At 40.1% G+C, this 23402-nt stretch overlaps 1 protein-coding gene across 3 annotated transcripts in view; it reads left to right on the top strand.

Moving 5' to 3' along the window:
- Positions 1-21760, top strand: part of LOC109911639 (TBC1 domain family member 22A-like) — a 38529-nt gene extending 16769 nt beyond the window's left edge. For all 3 annotated transcript variants that reach the window (XM_048621386.1, XM_048621385.1, XM_020510990.2), the window contains 2 exons: positions 21249-21363; positions 21741-21760. In XM_048621386.1, coding sequence (XP_048477343.1) covers positions 21249-21363; positions 21741-21745 — 120 coding nt within the window. In that variant the 3' untranslated portion in view covers positions 21746-21760. The remainder of the gene's footprint in view (positions 1-21248; positions 21364-21740) is intronic.
- Positions 21761-23402: the final 1642 nt, after the last annotated feature.

Below are 23402 nucleotides of genomic sequence, written 5' to 3'. Positions count from 1 at the left end.
AGTTTCCTCCAGTTTTGTGTGCTTGATAATGACAAATATGTCATCCTACATGGAGGACCCATAGTTATGGCTGGATAGTAGGAAGGGCTGTCCATTCTAGTCTTTGCATTCCTGCTTCAGTTACAAGTCCTGATATGGGTGATCCCATGGGTATTCTGTTGATTTGTTTGCATACCTAGCTGTTGAAGACCAAGTGGGTCGTGAGGCATAAATCTAGGAGTTTAAGGGTGCTGTCCTTGCTGTTGGTGTTGGTGTTGTAGGGGGTCGGCATTACTGTTTTGTCTAGTGTTTCCTTAGTTAGGGGGATGTCGATGGAAGTAAGCAGTGCTGTCCCGTCAAAGGAGGTCATAGTTTCGTCCTCATGGATTCTGGTGTCTTTGATATTGAAGAATTCTTGGGCTGGGTGGATAGATTGGGTTGAGCTGTTTACTGAGTGTGTCAGTTTCTGTTGTAATTCTTCAGCTAGTCTGCATGATGGTGTACCCTGGAGGGAGACTGTGGGTCTGAGGGGGAAGTTCTGGCTTGTGTACTTTGGGAAGTCCATAGAAGTGGGCCGTATTTAATTGTTTCCCCTGTCTGGTGTAATTTCCTTCGGGTGGTGGTGATTCGGTTTTCAAGTTGTGGTGTGGGTCTGTTGCCATCTGTTGGTAAGTGCAGGTGTCTGTTAACGTTTGTGCTTTCTCGATGTATTCCACTTTGTTTAGAATGACGGTCATGTGTCCCTTGTTTGCAGACAGGATCACAATGTTTTTGTCTTTCCTGAGTCCTCCGAGGGCCTTCCTTTCCAGTGTGTTCAAGGCGGTTACCTTCACTCTTTCTGCTCAATGTTGGGACTATAGTCTGCCTAATGGTCTGTTGGGTTTCATCTGAGAGTCCGCTGTTTTTTAAAGTGGATTCTAGCGCGGCGAGGAAGTCAGTTTTACTTGCGTCTCTGATTGTAATTTAGTCCGCGTGTCAGGACAGCTTTTTCAGTACCTGAGAGTGGCTGGTCAGTTAGGTTTCTTATCCAAGGGCCTTCTCTGTCCGTATCATTGCTGTGGGTGAGTTTGCTTAGTTTTTTTCTTTAGGGCCAGTCTTTTCTTTGTCTTCGTTGTGTGCTGTTTGATAGTGATCGCTTGTTCCAGTGTTGCGGTCTATTCTCGGCTGGTCGAGTCTGATTATGACGATTTTTGGCGCACAATTTCCTGCTTATATTTGTGAAGGCTGTTATGGGTATTGTTGATCATGTAGCATTCTGCGGCTGTTCTTCATGCTTGTGGGTTATTGAGAGGTGGTTTGTGTTTTACGCTGTGTGGTAGTACTTGTTTCTTGAGGCATTCAAGTAAGAAATAAAGCTGCTTGTGGGTGGTGGTCCGTCAGATAGCATAGGTTTCCCATCATTGGGCTAGTTTGAGCGTGTTGTGCCCATAGGTGTTGAAAGTTTTTGAAAAGACTTGTAGCTCGGGTTATGGATGGGGTTGTTGGTTTGTTCGCTGAGCTGGTGGGTTGGTTTGTAGACATTTTGTCACAATACTAGGTAAGATCAACAGTGTGTCTCCAATGAAGCATTGTTGGTCTGTTCCGCTTATTATTTATGTGTATGAACAATGAGCTTGAACAAATCAAAAATTCCCTCCACAACTCAAGCTTCAAGTCTCCTCAAAAACTTTTTAAACTTTGACTGCTTTCTGAAATGGCCCAATCAGACTGTATCAAATGATTAAAACCATATATGCATTTGGCTTTGATTTAGCTCATTGGGTTTGGATGCATGAAACAAAATATCAGTTGACTTGGTAAAGTCTTCCTCAATAACAGGAGAATCAACACCAAGGGTATGTTTGTGTCCAGTGCCATTACCAGTTGGCACGTGACATGGGTGTCCAAAATCAGAGTGCTTCTTTCAAACTCAATCCTTGTAGTGTTGCAGGTTTGCTCCTTAGTAAGCGGTCAATACTCGATTGACCAGCATATCATCCATTTAATTAAAGTGATTCGGTAACTTGTATTTGAAAGTTTTACACCATGAAGCATTGTAAATTGAAGTGAGGAGTACAATGCAACCTAAACTTGATCATTTAACTTCTTGAGATTGGAAGAAAACCTTTTGGCTGCTCTTTGTCCAATCTCCTCCTCTGATTGTTTGGAGATGGAATGATTAGGTATTTGCTCCTCTGCACGATAAGACATTTGAAGAGCTTTACTCTCCAGTGAATGAAAGAACCGTGCAGGATATGCATTAAGTGCTGTGTTTCGCTAATGATGCAATATCTTGACAGTTACAACTGCACGTGCAGCAGTGGCAACTATTTTTTCATTAATGCCACTCTTTATCTTGCAATGCGAACAAATGGTTTATTATATCAATGACAAGTCAAGCAAGTGCATTGCAGTCATTAACAGAACTGTACCTAAGCATACTAAACTGCTCCATTATGAGGGGTACTGTGGTATATGGTTGGAAGAGGGTGACTCGGGGAAATTGTTTGGATCCCATAAAGTCTGTCAGACTAAGGCCATAAATAGGCAAGAAAACGTTTTTCTTTTATGCTTTCTGCTTTCCCTTAGCAGCTGAATTAGCAGGCTGTCTATGTTGAACACCATTTGGAAGAAGCATCAAGGATAGCAAGGGTGCAGAATGCACTCTGGGGGGGGGGGAAAAACCTACATGACATCAACTATGCCCTTGGTGACCTACAACAGCAGATTTCTTTGTTTATAACTGTGTTGGCCGGAGTGGCCATCAGATCTGACTTTTGGAGATGAAGTTCTGCTATTAACCTCAAAACATCCTCCATTGTGTTAAATAGTATTGATAGCGTTCTAAGTGAGATATCTCTCACTGTCTAGCTTGATGGCTTTGGTACAATGAATCATTGTTCAACAAAGAGTGGAGAAGTACTTGCTGGGATCAGTACGAAGTATGGCTGAAAATGGCAATTCTACTTGTCAAACCATGTGCTTGCTATGAATTAATGTTGCTTGTTTTGGACAGATTTCTATTCCAAATATCAGATCAAAACTCTGCACTTCCTACCACATCCAGCAGGGAATGTTTGTGTTTGTTTCAGGAGTTAAGTGGATCAGGAGGTTCCATGAACATCTCCATTCTCAATTACAGTAGAGTCCAGCATGAGTGCGATTGACAACCACCTTCAGCCAGAGATGCCAAATTAATGATCCACATTGGCCTCTTCATGAGGCCCAAATAACAGCTTTTTGATTTGTTGCGCAGGATAAAACAACGTTGACAGCTTGCATTTACACAGTGCACTTATTATATGAAAATGTTCTAGGATATCCAACAGTAGCATTACTGAACTAAATTGATCACAGATCAATGGTAAATTAACATTGAGAGATGACCAAAATCTTTGTCAGAGAGGTTAGTCTGACCATGAAATAAGAATGCAAGAAATGGGAGCAAGACTGGGCCGTTCGGAATATTAACTGTTGTATCATTCAAAAATATCTTTACTAATTTGAATTTTGGCCTTAAGTCCATTTCCCCATCTGCCTTTGGCATTGAACAAGTATTTTGTATCGGTCTTCACAGTGGGGGACACTAATAACATGCCAGTAATTGACAAAGAGACGAAGGTAGGTGGGGACCTGGAAACAATCATTATTATCGAAGAGGTAGTGTTGGGCAAGCTAATGGAGCTGAGCTAAGGATTGATAAGTCTCCTGGCCCTGATGGAATGCATCCCAGGATACTAAAAGAGATGGCGGGAGAAATAGCAGGTGCACTGGCGGTAATTTTCCAAAATTCGCTGGACTCTGGGGCAGTCCCAGCAGATTGGAAAACAGCAAATGTGACGCCACTGTTTAAAAAGGGAAGTAGACAAAAGGTGGGGAATTATAGACCGGTGAGCTTAACCTCTGTAGTGGGGAAGATGCTGAAGTCTATTATCAAGGAAGAAATAGCAAGGCATCTTGATAGAAATTGTCCCGTTGGGCAGACGCAGCATGGGTTCATGAAGGGCAGGTCATGTTTGACAAATCTTTTGGAATTCTACGAAGACATTACGAGCAAGGTGGACAATGGGGACCCAGTGGATGTGGTGTACCTGGACTTCCAGAAGGCCTTTGACAAGGTGCCGCACAAGAGGCTACTGCATAAGATAAGAATGCACGGCATTAAGGGTAAAGTATTAGTATGGATAGAGGATTGGTTGACAGACAGGAAGCAAAGAGTGGGGATAAATGAGTGCTATTCTAGCTGGCAGTCAGTGACTAGTGGTGTGCCTCAGGGATCGGTGTTGAGACCGCAATTATTTACAATTTATATAGATGATTTGGAGTTAGGGACCACGTGTAGGGTGTCAAAGTTTGCAGATGACACTAAGATGAGTGGCAAAGCAAAGTGTGCAGAGGACCGTGAAACTTTGCAGAGGAACATAGATACATTGAGTGAGTGGGCAAAGGTCTGGCAGACGGAATACAATGTAAATAAATGTGAAGTCATACATTTTGGTAGGAGTAATAGTAAAAAGGATTATTATTTGAATGGTAAAAAGTTGCAGCATGCTGCTATGCAGAGGGACCTGGGTGTCCTTGTGCATGAATCACAGAAGGTAGGTCTGCAGGTACAACAAGTAATTAGGAAGGCAAATGGAATTTTGTCCTTCATCCCTAAAGGGATTGAAATAAAAAGCAGAGAGGTTATGTTGCAGCTGTAGAAGGTGCTGGTGAGGCCACACCTGGAGTACTGCGTGCAGTTTTGGTCTCCTTACTTGAGAAAGGATGTATTGGCACTGGAGGGGGTGCAAAGGAGGTTCACTAGATTGATTCCGGAGTTGAGGGGGTTGGCTTATGAGGAGAGACTGAGTAGATTGGGATTATATTCATTGGAATTCAGAAGATTGAAGGGGGATCTTATAGAAACATACAAAATTATGAAGGGAATAGATAAGATAGAAGTAGAGAGGATGTTTCCACTGGCAGGTGAAGCTAGGACAAGAGGGCATAGCCTCAAGATTAGAGGGAGCAGATTTAGGACTGAAGTGAGAAGGAATTTCTTCACCCAGAGGGTTGTTAATCTATGGAATTCCTTGCCCAGTGAAGTAGTTGACGCTACTTCAGTAAACGTTTTTAAAAAAAAGTCGATATTTTTTTGAACAATAAAGGAATTGAGGGATACGGTGAGAACGCTGGTAAGTGGATCTGAATCCACGAAAAGATCAGCCATGATCTTACTGAATGGCGAAGCAGGCTCGAAGGGCCAGACGGGCTACTCCTGCTCCTAGTTCTTATGTTCTTATGTTTGATAACCATTGTCAATTATAAGTCTATCAAAAACAGCCAGAGTATATTCAGTGACACAGCCTCCCCAGCTCACTGGGATAGTAAATTCTGTGGGTTAACAGCCCTCTGAGACAAGAAATTCCTCCTTATCATCTTAAGTTAATACCCTTGCTCTGAATCTGTACCTCTAGATCTAAATTCCTCCAAGGGAGATGAGAGGTCAGGGTAGTTGATTGTGAAGAGATAATCCTCTCGGCAAGAGCTTTCAAGTTGTCTCAATCTTCGATGTTTTGATAAGATTACCCTCCTTTCTTCTAAACTCTCTTCAGTATAAACTCAACTTTTCATCAAGAGACAATCGCTTCAATCCCAGAAATAAATAATCCTTTGAATAAGGACACCAAAAACTGTGTAGAGTACACTTGATGTGACCTCATTAATGGCCTATGCAGTTGAATCCCTACACATTGCTCTCCTTTTAAGGTAAAGATGGAGAACTGTAGGGTGAGAATTTCAGTGCCTTGTATTTGGGCAGTAGAAGGCAGGATGAGCAGTGATGGCATAATTAAAATCTGGGGTGTGCACAAGGGCAGAATTGGAGTGCGGAGGTCTTGAAAATTTGGGTTGGAGTAGGGTAAAATGATGGGAGAACTGTGTTCATGGAGAGATTTGAAAACTAAAATGAAGTTTGCAATTTGACAGGCAAACCAGATTCCATGCGAGTTAGGATTCCAGCACAGTTTTGGATGAAGTTTCTACAAGGTGGAACAGCAGAGGTGGCATCGGATTAGTCAAGTTTATCAGGAACAGACTTGGGTGAATTTTTCAGTGCAGATTACCTGAGACAGGGTGAACTGGGTTGCTCTTACGAAGATGGGAAGTATTTGGCCTTGGTGATGACGTGGGTATGTGATTGGAAGCTGACCCTCAGCCAAAGAGGGTGCTAAAGTGATGAACAGTCTGTGTTATGAACCCAGCTGATATTATTACTGGGCAAGTCAGAACGGACTAAAATCCAGCTTGTGAGATGATAGTTATCTTTGTTTTAACAAGGTGTTCTCTCAAGCACACAATGTTGCAGATTTAGTTATAATAATGAAATTCAAGTTTATTGATCCAAAGAAATGGAGATAGAATATAATAAACCAAGCAATTTACATATGACAGACATTTAAAGATTCTGAAACATATTACAAGTATAATCTCATAATTCCTGAAGTACTACTTTACAGGTTCCCAAAGCCACCATTTTGTAGTACTCCTGCCGGAGAGGATTTACTCGGAGTTAAACTATTTAAAAAAAATATCTAAGCTGTCTCCTCCTCTTCTCAGGAACAACAGCTTTACGCATCCAATTTCACCAAAATTGCAGAATTTCCAACCTGAAACTGAAAAGGCTTTCTAAGCGGTAGGTGTTCCCTCTCGACCCCAACCTGATCCAAGAATATCCTGAACTTGACAACAGAAACCTGTTTACATTGTTCGGCATAAGAATTTGGCAAATACAACGAAAATCCATCATTTTTGGAGGCTATATTGCTCAGTCAGTTTCAGAAGCTATCCCCATGGCTGCAGGAATAGTTATGTTAATCATTAAACTCCATCCAACACAATAAAAACCCATGTGCCACCGGTTGAAAACTCAAAAATCCCAACACTCAAATACACACCTTGCATCACCTGTAGAAAGAGGTAAGTCAGTTGTAAGGGAATTAAGTTTTCGGCACAAACCGAATACAATGGCTTCAGTCTGCCCACCCTTTAGCTAGAAGCAGTCTTTGCTCATCTATTACTGGTTGTTGGACAAGCAATGTGTCAGAAAGTGAAGACTTTGGGAGTGGAGGTGATAAGGTGGAGTTGGATCTCATGAGCACATGTGGACCCTGATGTGTTTTCAGATGATGTCATCAAGAGGCAGCATGTAGATGTGAAATAGAAGAGTAATAGTGATAGATGAGCTCTTGCAGGTGATTCGCTGGCTGCAATTAGACAGGAATAAATAGAATTACAAAAGTATCATACCTACCAGCAGATGGATAGTGGAGGACGTGCTTTGGAGAAGATTGATGTGGTCAGCTGTATCAAAGACTGTAGAGAGGCTAAGAAGGATGAGGGATAATTCCTTGTGGCTGCTCTTATATACGATGCCATTTGTGACTTAGGTCATAGCCGCTTCAGCGATATGAAGGAATAGATACCAGTTGGAAGGATTTGGATATAAAATGGTGGGCAAGTTTGGCCTGGAGGAATTAGGGACTTGAGAGGAAAGGGAGATTGGAGATGTGGTAGTTTTCAAGGACAGAGTGGTCTCTGGTGGGATATTTGTGGCGAGGTGTGTTAATACCAGTGTGCGCTGACAGCAGCAATGTTTTTGTGCTTTGACAACTTTGTTGTTGAATGGTTATCCTCTAGAACTAACTGCAAGTCTGTTTAATCTGTTCAAATATAGCCATATCATTGTCATCAAGCTGACAAAATTTGAAGCTGTCCACATTTTTAAGACCCTTCCACTTTATTTGGACTGTGGACTAAAAATGAGAAAACACACTGCTTAAAACTAAGGAAGTGGTGGAGGAAGGTGTTTGCAGTTTTAAAAACAAGTTACTGGAACACGTTGTGAGTTGTACATACCATGTTGTCTTATTGGAGCAGTGAGTGAAATGCTAATAAAAAGGGTGAAAATTGATTATGTAGGTAAATTGGCTAAAAATATGCAGTGTAACAGCTAGACACTGAGGGTATTTAAAATAAAATGTAGCTGAAGTGAACGTGACACATTTGGTGAATGTGACTGTGGAATTGATGATGCGGGACAGGGAAATGGCAGATTATTTACAATGATATTTTGCATTGATCTTCATATTGGAAGACACCATAAATGACCTGAAGATTCCAGAAAAGCAAAGTGCTAATGGCAGGAAATGTCTTGTAACAGCCTAAATCATGACAGACAGAGTATTTGATATGCTATTGGGACTGAGGAAGACAGGTTGCCTGATTGCCTGCATCCTAGCGTTTTAAACAAAGTGGTTGAAGAGACGATATCATCTGATAGAAGAGATTAGTCAAAATGTTCCAGAACTTGCTGGATTCCAGGACAGTTCCAACTTTGCAAATGTTTAATATGACATTGGAGTTCCTAGAGGATATAACAAGCAGAGTTGATAAAAAGGGAACTTGTCAATTTGGATTTCTAGAAAGTATCTGATAATGTGCCACCTAAAACGCTATTGTACAGGATAGGTGCTCAAGGTATGTTGGGATAGTGTATTAGCATGGGTTGAGGATCAGTTAACAAACATATAACTGAGTTGGGATTAATGGGTCTTTAATTACCTAACGAGTAAGTTAGGACCTAACTAACATAGATCTCAATTATTTATTAACTGTTAATGATTTAGAGGAGGGGGCAGAGTACAATGTATGCAAATATCCAGAAATAAGTGGGAGGGCAGGTTGTGGTGAAGGCATGAGGAATCTGCAAGGGCATATAATTTCGTTGAGTTAGTGGGCAAAAAGTTGGCAGATGTAGTTTAACGTAGTAAACTTTGGTAGGAAGTATCAAAATGCAGGCTATTGTTTAAATGGAGAGACATATCAAAAACAAGCAGTGCAGAGGGATTTGAATGTTCTTGTGCATGAAACACAAGTCAGCATGCAGGTGCACTAAATAATTAGGGAGGCAAATAGAATTTTGGTCTCTATTGTTAGGAATTTGGAATATAAAAATGAAGAAGTCTTTACTATGTACAGTTCTGGTCTCACGTTTAAGAAAGGATCAACTGGACTTGGAGGCTGTTCAGTAGGGATTCACCAGGCTGATTCCTGGGATGAAGGGATTGATTTATCAAGAGTGGCTGACAGTTTAGGCCTTTATTCATTAGAGTTTAGAAGAATGTGGTGCAATCTGATTGAAATGTCGAAGATGCTGAGGGGCTTGACGGTGGAGATGTTGAGAAGACATTTTCGCTAAAAGGGGAATCTTGAACTGCGGGATGTAACAGCAGAATTAAGGGAACTTTGTTAAAATCAAGATGTGAAGGAATTTCTTCTTAGAATAGTGATTGTTTGGAAAACCCTACCCCAGAGAGTTATGGAGGATAGATTGTTGAAAACGTTTAAAGATGAGCTGGATAGATTTTTGAAATATGAAGGAGTTGAGGGCTTTGAGGAGTTGCCACAAAAGAGGTGTTGTGGCCTGGAGCAGATGAGCTATAATTTTTATTGAATGGCAGGGCAGCATTGAGGGGTTGAATGGTCTCTTCCTCCGAGTTCTTGTGTTCTTTTGGGTCTATTTGTAGGTGTATGAGAATTTTAAAAATGGGTAGAGTTTGAGTTAAAAGTTAGCTGTTCATGTTTCTTTTTTGCATTGGTTAAAAATGATTACAAGAAATAATTACTTTCTTACTAGAAAGATCTGATGTACATATTCTTTTAACTTGAGTTACACAGTCAGAATTTGGGCAGTTTGGTGGTTTAACAAAGTTTTCCCATTTGTGATGGATTTGGAAATAAAGGAGCTTGATAAGTTGTCACAAATGGTTGCTTCACAGAAAAAGGACAGATCCAATTTGGCCAGTTATTACCTGATCTCTCAATTTTTGGCGAAGTTATGGAACTGGTCATTGAAAGTACTTTAAAATAGTACTTACTCTTCAGGAACCCACCAGTGAGTTTGGGTTTCTTAATTTCCATGTTGCGTTGGTCCAAATACAGGTGGAAAAGCTCATTTCCAGAGGATAAGTGCTATAATGTGATAATGAGGTGATGCTTAGATTGTCTCTTTGTGTAGCTAGCTATTGCCTGGCACTTGAGTTGTATGGATGTTATTTAGCGCTTAACAGCCTAAATATGGGTGTTGTCCAAGTGTTACTTCAAAGCAAGGAATGCTTCATGATAAGGAATTGCGAATGGACGTGCATACTTGCAATCAATGGTGAATACTCATATTTCTGACTGTAATGGAGCAACAGTTGTTGATGTAACAGCTGAAGACAGTTGGACTTAGGAGTTTCTCACAGCAACGCTCTACCAAGATGGTGGGCCGACAGTACCACAGCCATTTTTTTTGTGCTGCGCAGAATTACATTACCCCTGTTGATTTTTACTAGTGCTTCTTGGTCCCACACTTGATTTAATGCTAACCTTGCGTTAACAGGCATCAGTCCTCTGCCACTTTTTAACTCTTTTGCCCACAGTATGCCCACTAATGATATGATATTTCAAATCAAGTAATCCTTGGAGAGAGGAGGTGGGAACAGAGAAAGGCCATTCAGTAGTTATAACTGAAAACGATTGTGAATTCTTCAGTCTTTTTGTTTTGCTCTCATGCTGATTCACAACTGGAATAGGCAGGACTGCAGAGTGTTAGTTGTGGAGTTATTTGCCTCTGTAGCATACTGCCTGTTGCATTTAGCCTTCATGTAATCTGCAGTTATAGAATTCTCAGTTATGCCCCTCAGTATTGGTCTCTGTACATTTTTCTCTTCTTTGTAAACTAGACTTGGCCATCAGGCTCAATAGTTAGAATGCTCATCTCTCATCCTTTCTGCTCTGGTGGCCTCACTGTATCTGTCACTTTATCTAGCTTTACAACTCCAAATCAGATTTGACTCAGTCACCTGACTTTGATCTCTATTTCATCACCATGCTATGGCCATGAGCTCTGGATTTCTTTCCTTGAACACTTCCAGTACTCTTTAAGTCTGTCTCATAAATCTGAGTTATCTGTGAACTGCAATATCTTTTTGCTTGCCCTGACATATGTTTCTCTCTAATTAGACCATTGTGAAGCTATTTAGGATTTTTCCTGACATGGAAAATGCAATACAAATGCACCATGTTGTAATTGCTATGGGTAGACAGGTGTTGTTGCTGTTGTCGATGCTTCCTCTTGTTCATGTGATTCATAGGCGTGGGATCAGTTTGCACATGTGTCTCAATGATATCCAGCTCTCTCCTGCCCTACCACCTGTTCTTCCACTGTAACTGTATTCTCAGACTGATTGTCTAATGTTTAATCTTGGATGACATACAATTCTCTCCGGGTAAAGATTATATGATTGAAGCTATTAATTATTTCATAGATGAAGATGAAGAGTAGCTTTTGTGTTCAGTATAATTCTGTAACACAGGAAACACAGTGCAATGCGCTATGCCTGTTTATGGATTAAATGTGTGTTTGTGACTAGAGACTTCTCTGAAACTAGTTGGTGCAGTCTTAAAAGAAGTTTAAATGCAAAAAAAGAAGCTTTTGGTCTTGCTTTGAGGAAGAACAAGAGCTCTTCTAGTACATGAGCTGAAATTATTTGAATGTGAACATAGGAGGTATGGTTGCTAAGTTTGCAGATGACACCATAATTGGAGATGAAGTGGACAGTGAAAAAGGTTACCTCAGAGTGTGATGGGATCTTGATCAGATGGGCCAATGGGCTGTGGAGTGGTAGATGGACTTTAATTTGGATAAATGTGAGGTACTGCATTTTGGAAAGGCAAATCAGGGCTGAAGCACTTAATAGTAAGGCCCTGGGGAGTGCTGCTGAACGAAGAGACCTTGGAGCGTGGGTTCATAGTTCCTTGAAAGTGGAGTTGCAGGTAGATAGGATATTGAAGGAGGTGTTTGCTATGCTTGCCTTTATCGGCTAGAGCATTGAGTACAGGAGTTGGGAGGTCATGTTGCAGCTGTATAGGACACTTTTGGAATACTGCTTACTATAGGAATGATATTGTGAAACTAGAAAGGGTTCAGAAAAGATTTACAAGGGTGTTGCCAGGGTTGGAGGATTGGAGCTTGAGGGAGAGGCTGCATAGGCTGGGGCTAATTTCCTTGGAGCATCAGAAGCTGAGGGGTAAATTTGAGAAGTTTATAAAATCATGTGGGGCATAGATAGGGTGAATAGCCAAGGGCTTTGCCTCAGGGGAGGAGAGTCAAAACTAAAGGGGAGAGTTTAAGGTGAGAGGGGAAAGATTTCAAAGGGACCTTAGGGGTGACCTTTTTCATGCAGGAGGTGGTGTGTGTATGGAATGTGCTCGCAGAGAAAGTAGTGGAGGCTGGTACAGTTACAACATTCAAAAGACGTGGTTGGGTACATGATTGGAAGGGTTTAAAGGGATATGGGTCAAATGCTGGCAAATGGCACGAGATTAATTTAGGATATCTGTTTGGCATGGGCGAGTTGGACCGAAAGGGCTGTTTGTGTGTTGTATATCTCTATACCTCTTTGACTCTAAGAGAGAGAGAGAGTGTGTGTGTGTGTGTGTGTGTGTGTGTGTGTATTGTTTTGTACAACACGTTTTCACCTTTTGTAATGAAATTAGAATCAATGTAATTTTATTCATCCTGTGGGGCAATTGTCATGACAACACATGAGAATCCAAAAGTGCTGATGAACATACTGAACTGATTCCACCCATTCATGCTGCTTCGATGTTCTAACTTTTTAAAAAAAAAACCCAGGCCTCATAAGCTGTTCAACTTATTGGCATGGAGTGGACCACTCAGTATCTTTGTCTCCACGTCTGTTCACAAAAAAACAGGACAAAGTACACCTCTTAATCCACCTTAGTATCATCACAATATGCACAAGAACTGTGTGGTTTTCACTTACACCATTGTTGTAGCCAGTTCGATCTGCAGAACATGGATTGGTGAAGACCACGTCATGAAGATTTTTTTCCTTGTTTTGGTTCTGTCTTTGCTTGCTGCAACCCCAGACTGGCTAATAGATTTGGCCAGCTCAGTAAAAGTGGTGATGCTGAGCCATTCTTGTAATGGACATTAACGGTCCTTGCTACGCTCAATGGTTCTTCTATATTTTGTTTAGCATGGAGCAGTACTCATTCATCAGCTGAGATTGGTGAACAGTGGTAATCAACAGGACGTTTCTTTATTCATGTTTAGCATACCATGACACATCATGGGTGTGGCATCAATGTTGAAGATATCTCTGGTGAGTCCCTTCCATCTGTATACTCCTGTGCTGCCACATATTGTAGGTCTGTCTTGCTGGTTAGATGGGACATACTCGGACATCTGAGTGTCTGATTCTGTGAGTCTGACTCTGTCATGCTATTGTTTGATTGGTCTTCCAATTTTGGGTGTGATTCCAAATAACACTGCTGGATAGTGTCAGAGTCATTCATTTGGCTTGTTTGTAGCGATAATTGATCAGAAGTTAAATCAAAATTTTACAGCCACAAAGAGAAGGAGGGTCTTACTTAGACACCTATCTGAAAGTGAGAAATCCAATATTCAATGCATCACCAATTACAGGAATGAATTTTAACAAAGTGGGAGATGAAACCTGATTTTGTCTTTTCACTGAGTCTTATCATGTCCATTTTTTTTTTTAAAGATTGTCAATATTCCTAACACTTGGTACGGAAAGAGTTAAGTGGTTTATAAAGTTTCAGATTGAACCTTAAACATCTGCATTCTGAGTTTCCCAGGTGGTTTAAGATAAATAAGGAATGTTTGAAACAATAAATCTGTGTGAGTGAAATAATGAGATTAATATGAAACGGTTCTAGTTGGAGCATAATTTATCATCTTAATTTATTCATGAGAATATAAATCTGCACCGGTAATTTGTTCATTGTGTGAGCTTTGCATTTGCTTAAGAATGGCAGCAAACCAACTAAAATCTTAAATTAAAACAGCAAATGCTGAAAATACATAACAGGTCAATCAGAACTAAAGATGATGGGGGTCAGCACTATTAACTAGCGAAATGATCAGAATAGCAATTGCATGGGACCAATTTTCGCTGAAAGTGACACACTGTCCTGACTTGAAAATGTATCGTCATTCCCTCCTTGTCACGAGCTGAAAATCCTGGAGCTTCCTTCTGAACAATATTCTGGATGTACCTATTCTACCATATAGACTGCATTGGTTCAAGAATGTGACTTATAATCAGCTTGAGGGCAATTAAGAAAGGCCAAGAGATGCTGCCCTAGCTGGTGCTCCTACATTCCTTGAACAAAGAAAAAAAAAGTTCCATTACGTAAACAGCTTTATTTCAATTGCCTATTATGAAGCTGCTGTTCTTGGGGTTTTGTGTTGTGGCTATTTCGGTAAATGGGAGTTCCTCAAAAACCTTGCAAAGATGCAAATGTGTGATGCGCTTAATCACCAATAGTTTGGTGATGGGTTATAACTTGCACCAATCAGCACTGACTACATTGGCTGCAGGGTGACCGGATTGGAACTGAATGTCCCAGGGTTATTCAGTATTGAGGAAGGACCGGCAAAAAGGAAAAAAAGGTGGAGTGGCAATGCTGGTTAAAGAGGAAATTAGCACAATAGTGAGAAAGGATATTAGCGCTGGCAATGTGGAGTCTGTATGGGTAGAGCTGAGAAATACCAAGGGGCAAAAAACACTTATGACTGTAATATTTAGACTCCCAAACTGCAATGGTGATGTTGGGAGTGGCATTAAACAGGAAATTAGAGATGCATGTGATAAGGAATATCGATGATCATGTTTTAATCTGCACATAAATTGGGCAAATCAACTTAGCGATAATAGTGTAGAGGAGAAATTCCTGGAATGTATACTGGATCGTTTCCTTGGCCAATATGTGGAGGGGCTGACTAGAGAGCAGGCCATCTTGGACTGGGTACTGTGCAATGAGAAGGGAATCATTGCCAATGCAGCTGTGCTAGTCCCTTTGGGAATGAACAACCATAACATGATAGAATTTTTTTTATCAAGATGGAGGTTGAGGTATTTGATTTGGAGACTCGGGTGCTGAATCTTAATAAAGAAAACAATGAAGATATGAGGCATGTGTTGGCCTTGATAGATTGGGGAGAGTTATTTAAAGGGATGACAGTGGATAGGCAATGGCAAACATTCAAAAAACGAATGGGGACCTGCAACAACTGCTTATTCCTGTCTGGTACAAAAGCAAAATGGGTAAGAGGGCCAATCCATGGCTTACAAAGGAAATTAGAGATAGTATCCAATCTAAGGAAGAAGCATACAGATTGGCCAAGAAAAATAATATGTCTAAGGATTGGGAGCAGTTTAGAATTCAGCAAAGAAGGACCAAGGGATTGATACGGTAAAATACTGTAAGAAAATACAGTACGAAAGTAGGCTTGCAGGGAACATAAAGACTTAGACGAAGAGTTGCAATAGGTATGTGAAGAGAAAGCGTTTGGTAAAGACAAAGTCCCCTGCAGACAGAAATGGTGGAATGTATAATAGGGCGCAAAGAAATGGCTGAGCAACTGTATACATGCTTTGGTTCTGTCTTGACAAAAGAGGACCCAAATCAGACATCAGAAATGTTGGAGACTGTAAGATTTAGTGAGAGGGAAGAATTGAGGGCGATCAATATTAGCAGAGAAATGGTGCTGGGAAAATTGATAGAATTGAAGGTGGATAAATTCCCAGGGCCTGATAAGCTACATCCTGGAGTACTTAAGGAAGTGGCTGTAGAAAGAATGGATGCATTGGTTGTCATCTTCCAGGATTCCATAGAATCTGGATCAGTCCCTGCAGATTGGAGGGTAGCTAATGTCACTCCAGTATTCAAAAAGGGAGTTAGAGAGAAAACACGGTTATAGAACAGTAAGCCTAACATCGGTAGGAGGGAAAATTCTCAAATCCATTATCAAGGACTTTATAGCAGAGCATTTAGAAAGAAGTGGCAGAATCAGACAGTTAGCATGGATTTATGAAGGGGAAATCATGCTTGACAAGTCTGAAGGAATTCTAGGAAGATGTAACTCGTAGAGTTGACCGGGGGAGCCAGTCAATGTGGTATATTTGGACTTTCAGAAAGTGTTTGATGAAGTCCCGCACAAGAGATTATTGTGCGAGTTTAAAGTGCCTGGGATTGGGGGAAATGTGCTGAGATGGATAGAAAACTATCCATCTGCCAAACTTTAGCAGAGAAGAAACAAAAAGCAGGAATTAATAGGTCCTTTTCAAATTGGCAGGCAGTAACTGACGGGGTGCCACAGGAATTGGTGCTGGGACCCCAGCTATTCACAATACATATTAATGATTTGGATGAGGGAACAAAATGTAACATCTCCAAGTTTGTAGATGACGCCAAGTTGGGTGGGACGGTGAACTGTGATGAGGATGCAGAGATCCTTCAGCATGATCTGGATAGGTTGGGTGAGTGGGCAAATCAATGGCAGATGCAGTATAATTTGAATAAATGTGAGGTTATTCACGAGAAGCAAAAGTGAGAAGGCATATGAATGGCTGAAATGGCTGTAAATTGGGAGAGTGGAGTGTTCAAGACCTGGGTGTTCTTGTGCACTAGTCGCTGAAGGTAAGCATGCAGGTACAGCAGGCAATAAAGGCAAATGGTATATTGGCCTTCATTGCAAAAGGTTTTGAGTACATTAGCAGGGATGTGTTGTTGTAGTTATACAGGGCCTTGGTGAGGCCACACCTAGAATATTGTGTGTAGTTTTGGTCGTATTTTCTGAGGAAGGATGCTCTTGCTCTCACGGGGGTGCAGTGAAGGTTTATCAGGCTGATTCCGGCGTTGGCAAGACTGATTGTTTTCACTGGATTGTTTGGGATTGTTGGGATTGGGATTGGGATTGTGATTGTTTTCACTGGAGTTCAGATGATTGAGGGGGTTTCTCATCGAGACTTAGAAAATTCTAACAGGACTAGACAGAGTTGATGCAGGAATGATGTTTCCGATGGTGCGTATGTCCAGAGCCAGGGGTCACAGTCTGAGGATTCGGGGTTAACCATTTAGGACGGAGATGAGGAGACCTTTCTTCACCCAAAGAGCGGTGAGCCTGTGGAATTAATTACCACAGGAAGTAGTTGATGCCAAAACCTTCAATGTATTCAAAAGGTGGTTAGCTATAACGCTTCAGGTGAATGGGATCGAAGGTTATGGGGAGAAAACAAGACTAGGCTGTGGAGTTGGACCATCAGCCATAATTGTGATAAATGGTGGAGTTGTCTCAATGGGCCAAATGGTGGCCTCCTGCTCCTATCTTCTATGTTTCTGTTTGTATGTTTCTAAACTTAATGAGTGATTTGGACCTTGTCTAGGCATAATGACTTTACCATATTCCCCTTCAAATGAAAAGGAATTTGTAGAAGAATCAAGCTGGCCTTGTAACAAGAAATTGAACACTACAGTGGAATCTTGTAACACTTAAAGGTTTGGGGCAAGTAAAAATTTACATTGAGTTAATCCTTATAAATTGTCCAACGCATTTAATAAGGAGGATGCATATGTGAAGACACCTGCTGTAGTTGGTGGATACCGTATATAAAAGTGTACAGATGTGTGCATGTGTTCCTGTACATATGGTAGCCTTGAGTGAATCAACATTTTGTCCACTACTGTATATCTGTCTGTTCCACCATATTATCCCTGGCCAAGCTCTCATTCCCATCAACTACCATGCTTTAGTTGAAGCTGTTTACTTGAATGGAACTTTTCTAATTGAGAGAAAAGAAATAGATACCATAAGAGCTATGTTGGAGAGGAGAATCTAATGTACAAAAAAGATTGTGACCTAGATCGATTGGAATTTCTGCTGATAGTTCTTGAGTAAGTCACAGGAAAGGAAGATTGTGCACTAGGTTGAGGTGCTGGCAATTTCTGGCTTTAAAAGTAGTGCAATTGGGAACCGACTTGCAGTTTCATAACGAGAGAAGAAAAAAAGATGAAGGACCAGCATTTACTGGAGAGGTCACCTGATGCTGTGCCCCTTCAGATGTGGTCCCAATTCCTTCAATTTCACAATCTCTACTCGACAAAGATATTGTTTTTGCTAAGCTAATGGAGAAGTACAAAATGGCTAGCAACATGTGATTTGCTAATCTTGAGGGAACTTAACCTACCACAAGTTGCAGGTTAATGGACATACTGTTTTCAAATTCTGGCTCATATTTTCAGGAGAATTTTGCATATTCTTGTGAAAACAAATTGGTTGGCAGTTTAAGGTCAATGGTGAAGGAACGGTGCTTATTGCAGGATTTTGCACAATAACATGGACTAGTTAGGTGTCTGGGCCAGCATTCACTCTTTATGTACGTGCACTGTCTGTGGACAGTGATGCGTCTTCACCAAGCTGTTGATTCTAAATCAAGAGGTATCAATTAGGTATAGTTCATGATAAAATATTTTACCGAAAACCAAACGGAGAGACAAAGATGCTATTAAAAGTGAAACAAGACGCCAAGAAAAGAAATGGCCCAGTTCTTCCAGTCCTTGGATAGTCAGATTCTGGATATACCCTGTAAGATGCACATCAGGATGATGTGGCATTGCAAGGGCAGTTACCTGGTGTCTATAACCCTGTGGAGAAGTCAATAATTTGATTAAGAACTTCAGAGGGCTAAGGCTTACTTAATTCATCAGGAAAAATTAGCGAAGTTAATGTCAGTAAAATCATGAGGGGTATAGATAGGGTTAATGGTGGATGTGTATTTCCTAGGATGGAAGATTTCAAGACTAGGGACATTGTTAAGATAAGAGGAGAGAGATTTAAAAAGGACATGAGGGGCAATTTTTTTTACACAGGGTGGTTCGCGTGTGGAACAGACTTGCGGAGGAAGTTGTGGATGTGGGCACAATTACAACGTTTAAAAGATGTTTGGATAGGTATGTGAACAGGAAAGATTCTGAGGGATGTGAGCCAGGAGCAGGCAGATGGGACTAGTTTAGTTTGGGATTATGTTCTACATGGACTGGTTAGACCAAAGAATCTGTTTCCATGCTGCATGACTCTATGGCCAAATAAACCCCCTTGACTCCATTGCGACCTGTCCCAACTCCTAACCCTCCCAATCCACAAGACAACACCTCTTGAACGATTGATTTACAGTCCTCACCTCAATTAACGCCTCACCAACCTGGCACTATCCCACTTAGGTTTTACATTTGCCTTCTCTCAGCGCTGTTTAAGTGGCTGCAGGACCTTTAAATCTTGGAATACAAAGTCAGTGTCAAGAAAAGGCGTGGTGTCAACACCAGTGAACTCTTCTGTTTCCCTCATTGTAATTTGGTCACGCATCTATGCATCATATCAGAGATAGTAGGAACTGCAGATGCTGGAGAATCTGAGATAACAAGATGTAGAGCTGGATGAACACAACAGGCCAAGCAGCATCATGGGAGCAGGAAGGCTGACGTTTCGGGCCTAGACCCTTCATCAGAAGATTCTGGTCAGGAAGTTTACTTGGTGAACTCCTTTTTTTAAAATCTGATCAGGGTTGGAAATAACGTTTCAAACCCTGAATGGATCTGGGCTGAGGCTTTTAAAATTCCAACACTGATTAAATTCTGAGGACACAGTACAGTACTTCAGAATGGCAAATTCAAATTTCCAGTGCCCAAAAGGATTTATTTGGCAGTAATTACAATGCACCACCCCTTGCCTTTCTGCTATGTTTAGTGTATAAATGTGGCAATTCACACCTAGTGCTGAATTGATTAGCAAGTTACAAATAAAGCACAGATTAGGAGGAACAGGATAGTGTGCGCAGCAACTTCCTGTGTTTAGCTGTGCCTGTGTCAACTTCAAAGGTTTCCAATTGGTAAACTCCACAATAACAGGCCCAAAAATAGAATGAATAAAAAAAATTAGGAGTGCAAAACTACTTTTTCTGCATTATCATAATGATTATACTTCAAAGGAAATTTTTTGCCATATGGTGGATTGCCATGTCCTAGCGTCATGGAAAGAAGCATCGTAGTGCAAATTCTTTCTTCAGTTGCGCCCAATCCCACCTCGTGATTATAGAACTGCAAATAATATAATGACCAGGATATGGCTGTGTAAGTAACAATAAGGCTAACAGTGCTCTCTGTTAACACTCTGAAAATGAAATAGCAGCTTGACGAGCTACAGATATGTGGTTAAATGCACAAAAATAAAGGTGGTATCTGGGGTGTCATGTTCTTCTGTCAACTTCTATAAAGACACTTCTCACTGTCTGATATGGCATTCAGCTACATTGAATGACGTTGAGTTGCTGTATTTACCCACAGTTAGGGACTAACAGATCAAAATACACTATAATCACATGTCATAATGTAAGGACTATGTTAATCAGATGTTAACTGCCAAATAACCACTCGGAAAATTTACAAGTCTGTCGTCTCGTTTCTTTAGATTTTAATTATTTATAATTTTAAAAAGTGCTTCTTTACTTTTTCTGCCTTTTTTTTAATGTCACTCTCTTCAACTTTTTCTCTCTCATTTTTGTGCTCTGTATCTGATTTGAAATGGAGTTCAATTTTCTAACTGTGACTTTGTGATTCAGACTGTGTGGCTCATTACAATGGTTCATTTTGACTGGTTACAAAGATGCATGGTTACTTAACTGTTCATTAGGATCGTGCATTTTCGAGATGTCCAGCTGGCAGAAATTTCCAGTGCTGTAGCCCCAGAAAGCCTGTGGACAAGTGCAAACGTAATGAATGACTTGTGCCGTTTGTGCAATGCTCAGAGCTCTGTCTTATGTCAGATAGCATTTAACTTTGAGAATTATTATAAATGTGTACTTGATTGTCAATATTTAGCACAAACATAGATGTGCTTGCAAAGATCACGACTGCAGGAAGTGAGTTTTAGCATTTTCAGAAAGTGTGCCACGTAGGAATTTTGATAGCTAGATATTTTACTTGGCGTTATTACTATATATTAGCATTGCTGCTTTACAGTATTGGACAGCAAAATTGAATGACAACATGATTTCATGCTTCTATCACCAAGGTGAAATATATTAATTGATGCAGCTAGTTTTTTAAGATACAGCAACAAGTGTATAAATCATATCACTGAGCTTGATGTGCCATGATTTATTTATGCAAAATGCTGAAGGTCTGCATAGGCTAGTGCCATTGTGGTGACAAGCAGTGGAATTGGCTTTAAAAATATTATTGTTCAAGTTCAGTGATAGTGTTGTTCTGGAAACACACATTTTGTGTTGCCATTCATTTTCAAAAATTGAATAATGTCCTTGCTGCACTAGAAAATATTTCCTTCATTCGATTTTCTTCAAATTATTTTCCAGATCTTTGAACGCATTCTTTTCATATGGGCGATAAGGCATCCTGCCAGTGGATATGTTCAAGGAATAAATGACCTTGTCACACCTTTCTTTGTAGTCTTCGTTTTTGAATATATTGGTAAGTTTCAGGAACTGATTGTACCACCTTATTTTTGTATTTATAGGTCTTGGGTTAATGAAGCAATGCAGCAGGCAATGTATATCTGATCCTTTGAGATTATAAGGAATAAAATATTTGTCATAATAATTTCAGAAGATCATTTTTATTTATTTAAATAGAAATAAATATGGTTGCACTATGTTGGGGAAAGCATCCTTTTTAAGTGTTTTAAGCGTAAGTTAACATTGAGGTATCTGATACAAACCCAATTCCACTAAAAGCTCCCTATGCCCTCTTTATTGAGTCCTCGTTGTTTTGCATTATTAGAATTAACAGAAAAGGACGATGTGCCCTTGAGTACCTTGAAAGAGCATTTCTCATTTACTGATTTACAGGATGATGCTTCTCCCTCGTTTCCTTTCATTTTTGACATCGTGGGAGGCCTTAAATTGCTTTGCAACTAATGATAGCTTCTGGCTAATCATCTATTCAGTAGGGAAGGGTCTGACTCTGGAGGACCTCTACATTTCTCACTCCAACTTTCATTTACATCTGGAAATGTTCTTAATGAGTCTGCATTAATTGATTGTATCATGTTTTATTTTACTTGTTGAAATATAATTAAAAATACCAGATCAGCTAAATGTCATGTAAATTTTTAAAAATGTAAACTGGAATGGTGTTTTAATGTAAAGTTGTGGAACGTAATGCTTACCAGTTCGAATGATTAATTCGTGCTTGCAGTGATTTGAGCATGCCTAAAAGATAACTGATTTTAGCTTCAAAGATTTGGTAATTTCCAAGGCCTGCCAAGCTATTTCTGAACCTTTTCCTGTACAGTGAGTTGCTCAGCCTAAAGTCTAAATGATGTGGCACTAAAGCACACAGAGACCACCGAGCTATTTATTACTGAGTGAACTTGACTAAACGCAAGCTAAATCTGGCTTTTGGTGATGGAAATAAATTGGAGTTGTCCATTCTTTTGATAATGAAAAACTAGATGGAAATTATTGTGATGAAATATCAGTGAACCCCTCTTGCACTGCAATCCAAACACCACTTCAACATCAGATTGCTTTCTTCAAAAGGGTATTCTAAGTTGACAGAGGTCTACAGTAATATGATTTTGTTTTAGAAAGGTGGTGTTCTAATGTTAAACTGACAGTACCCTTGAATCAGGAGTGATCTCACTCAGCAAGTAGCCAGATTAACCATTGTAATTCGATCGTACAGTATGTCAAAGACTTTAAAGAAAGACTTGCATTTATATTAAATGCAATTTCTTCCAGAAATAACCCAATTCATTATATATTCAAAGAATTGTTTTGAAGTGTAAGAACTGTTACATTAACAAAGCAGATCCTGCACTTTCGCCTTACTTTAAAATTTTGAGTTGGTTTGTTCTCAAAGAATTTTATCTAATGTATGTCTAAAACTATACTAGCATTCAAGCCACCTGTGGTATGGTAACTCCTCCCTTTGCTCACAAGGTGATCTGTCCTGAGTTTCTGGTTTCCTTGAGTAAAATTGTTGACTTTTTTGGCATTTTAAATTTTTGTATTGCAAGTGGTGATTAGGGAACAAGATTCATGATTAAAGCTTTGCTCAGGTGGGAATTTGAAGTGCTTACTGTTTTTAAAGTTGCTCACTGCTTTTAAAGAGCCTGTTCATAAATAGCAAATTGAGAAATGTTTTGAAGGATTAGTATTTTGTGTAACATGGCGCAATGCTGGACAGATGATGAAAGAATAGCATATAAGTTTCAGTGATCACAATATGATTAATTATGAACTATTTACTATTCAAAGAATGATTACAGCTTTCTGGGCTACAGAAAAGGAAATAGAAATTGAACAGGAATGGTTAAACGAAATAATACTTAGGTCAAAAGTAGAAACATTATGGATAGCTGAAATCTAGGAACAAAGAAATAGAGATATGAGAAAAAAATCGCTGTTTAATTGGATGAATAAATTTTTTCAAATTTCAGGTTTCTGTTTCTTGGAAGAAATCCATCAATTCCCCATGTCACCTGACCCTTTCATGGTCTTACAGCT

The sequence above is a fragment of the Rhincodon typus genome, unplaced genomic scaffold (genome assembly GCF_021869965.1).
Source record: "Rhincodon typus isolate 14 unplaced genomic scaffold, sRhiTyp1.1 hic_rhity00000613, whole genome shotgun sequence".
NCBI classification, from domain to species: domain Eukaryota; kingdom Metazoa; phylum Chordata; class Chondrichthyes; order Orectolobiformes; family Rhincodontidae; genus Rhincodon; species Rhincodon typus.
The sequence above is the reverse complement of the archived record's forward strand: the minus strand, read 5'-3'. Positions and strand labels throughout refer to the sequence as shown.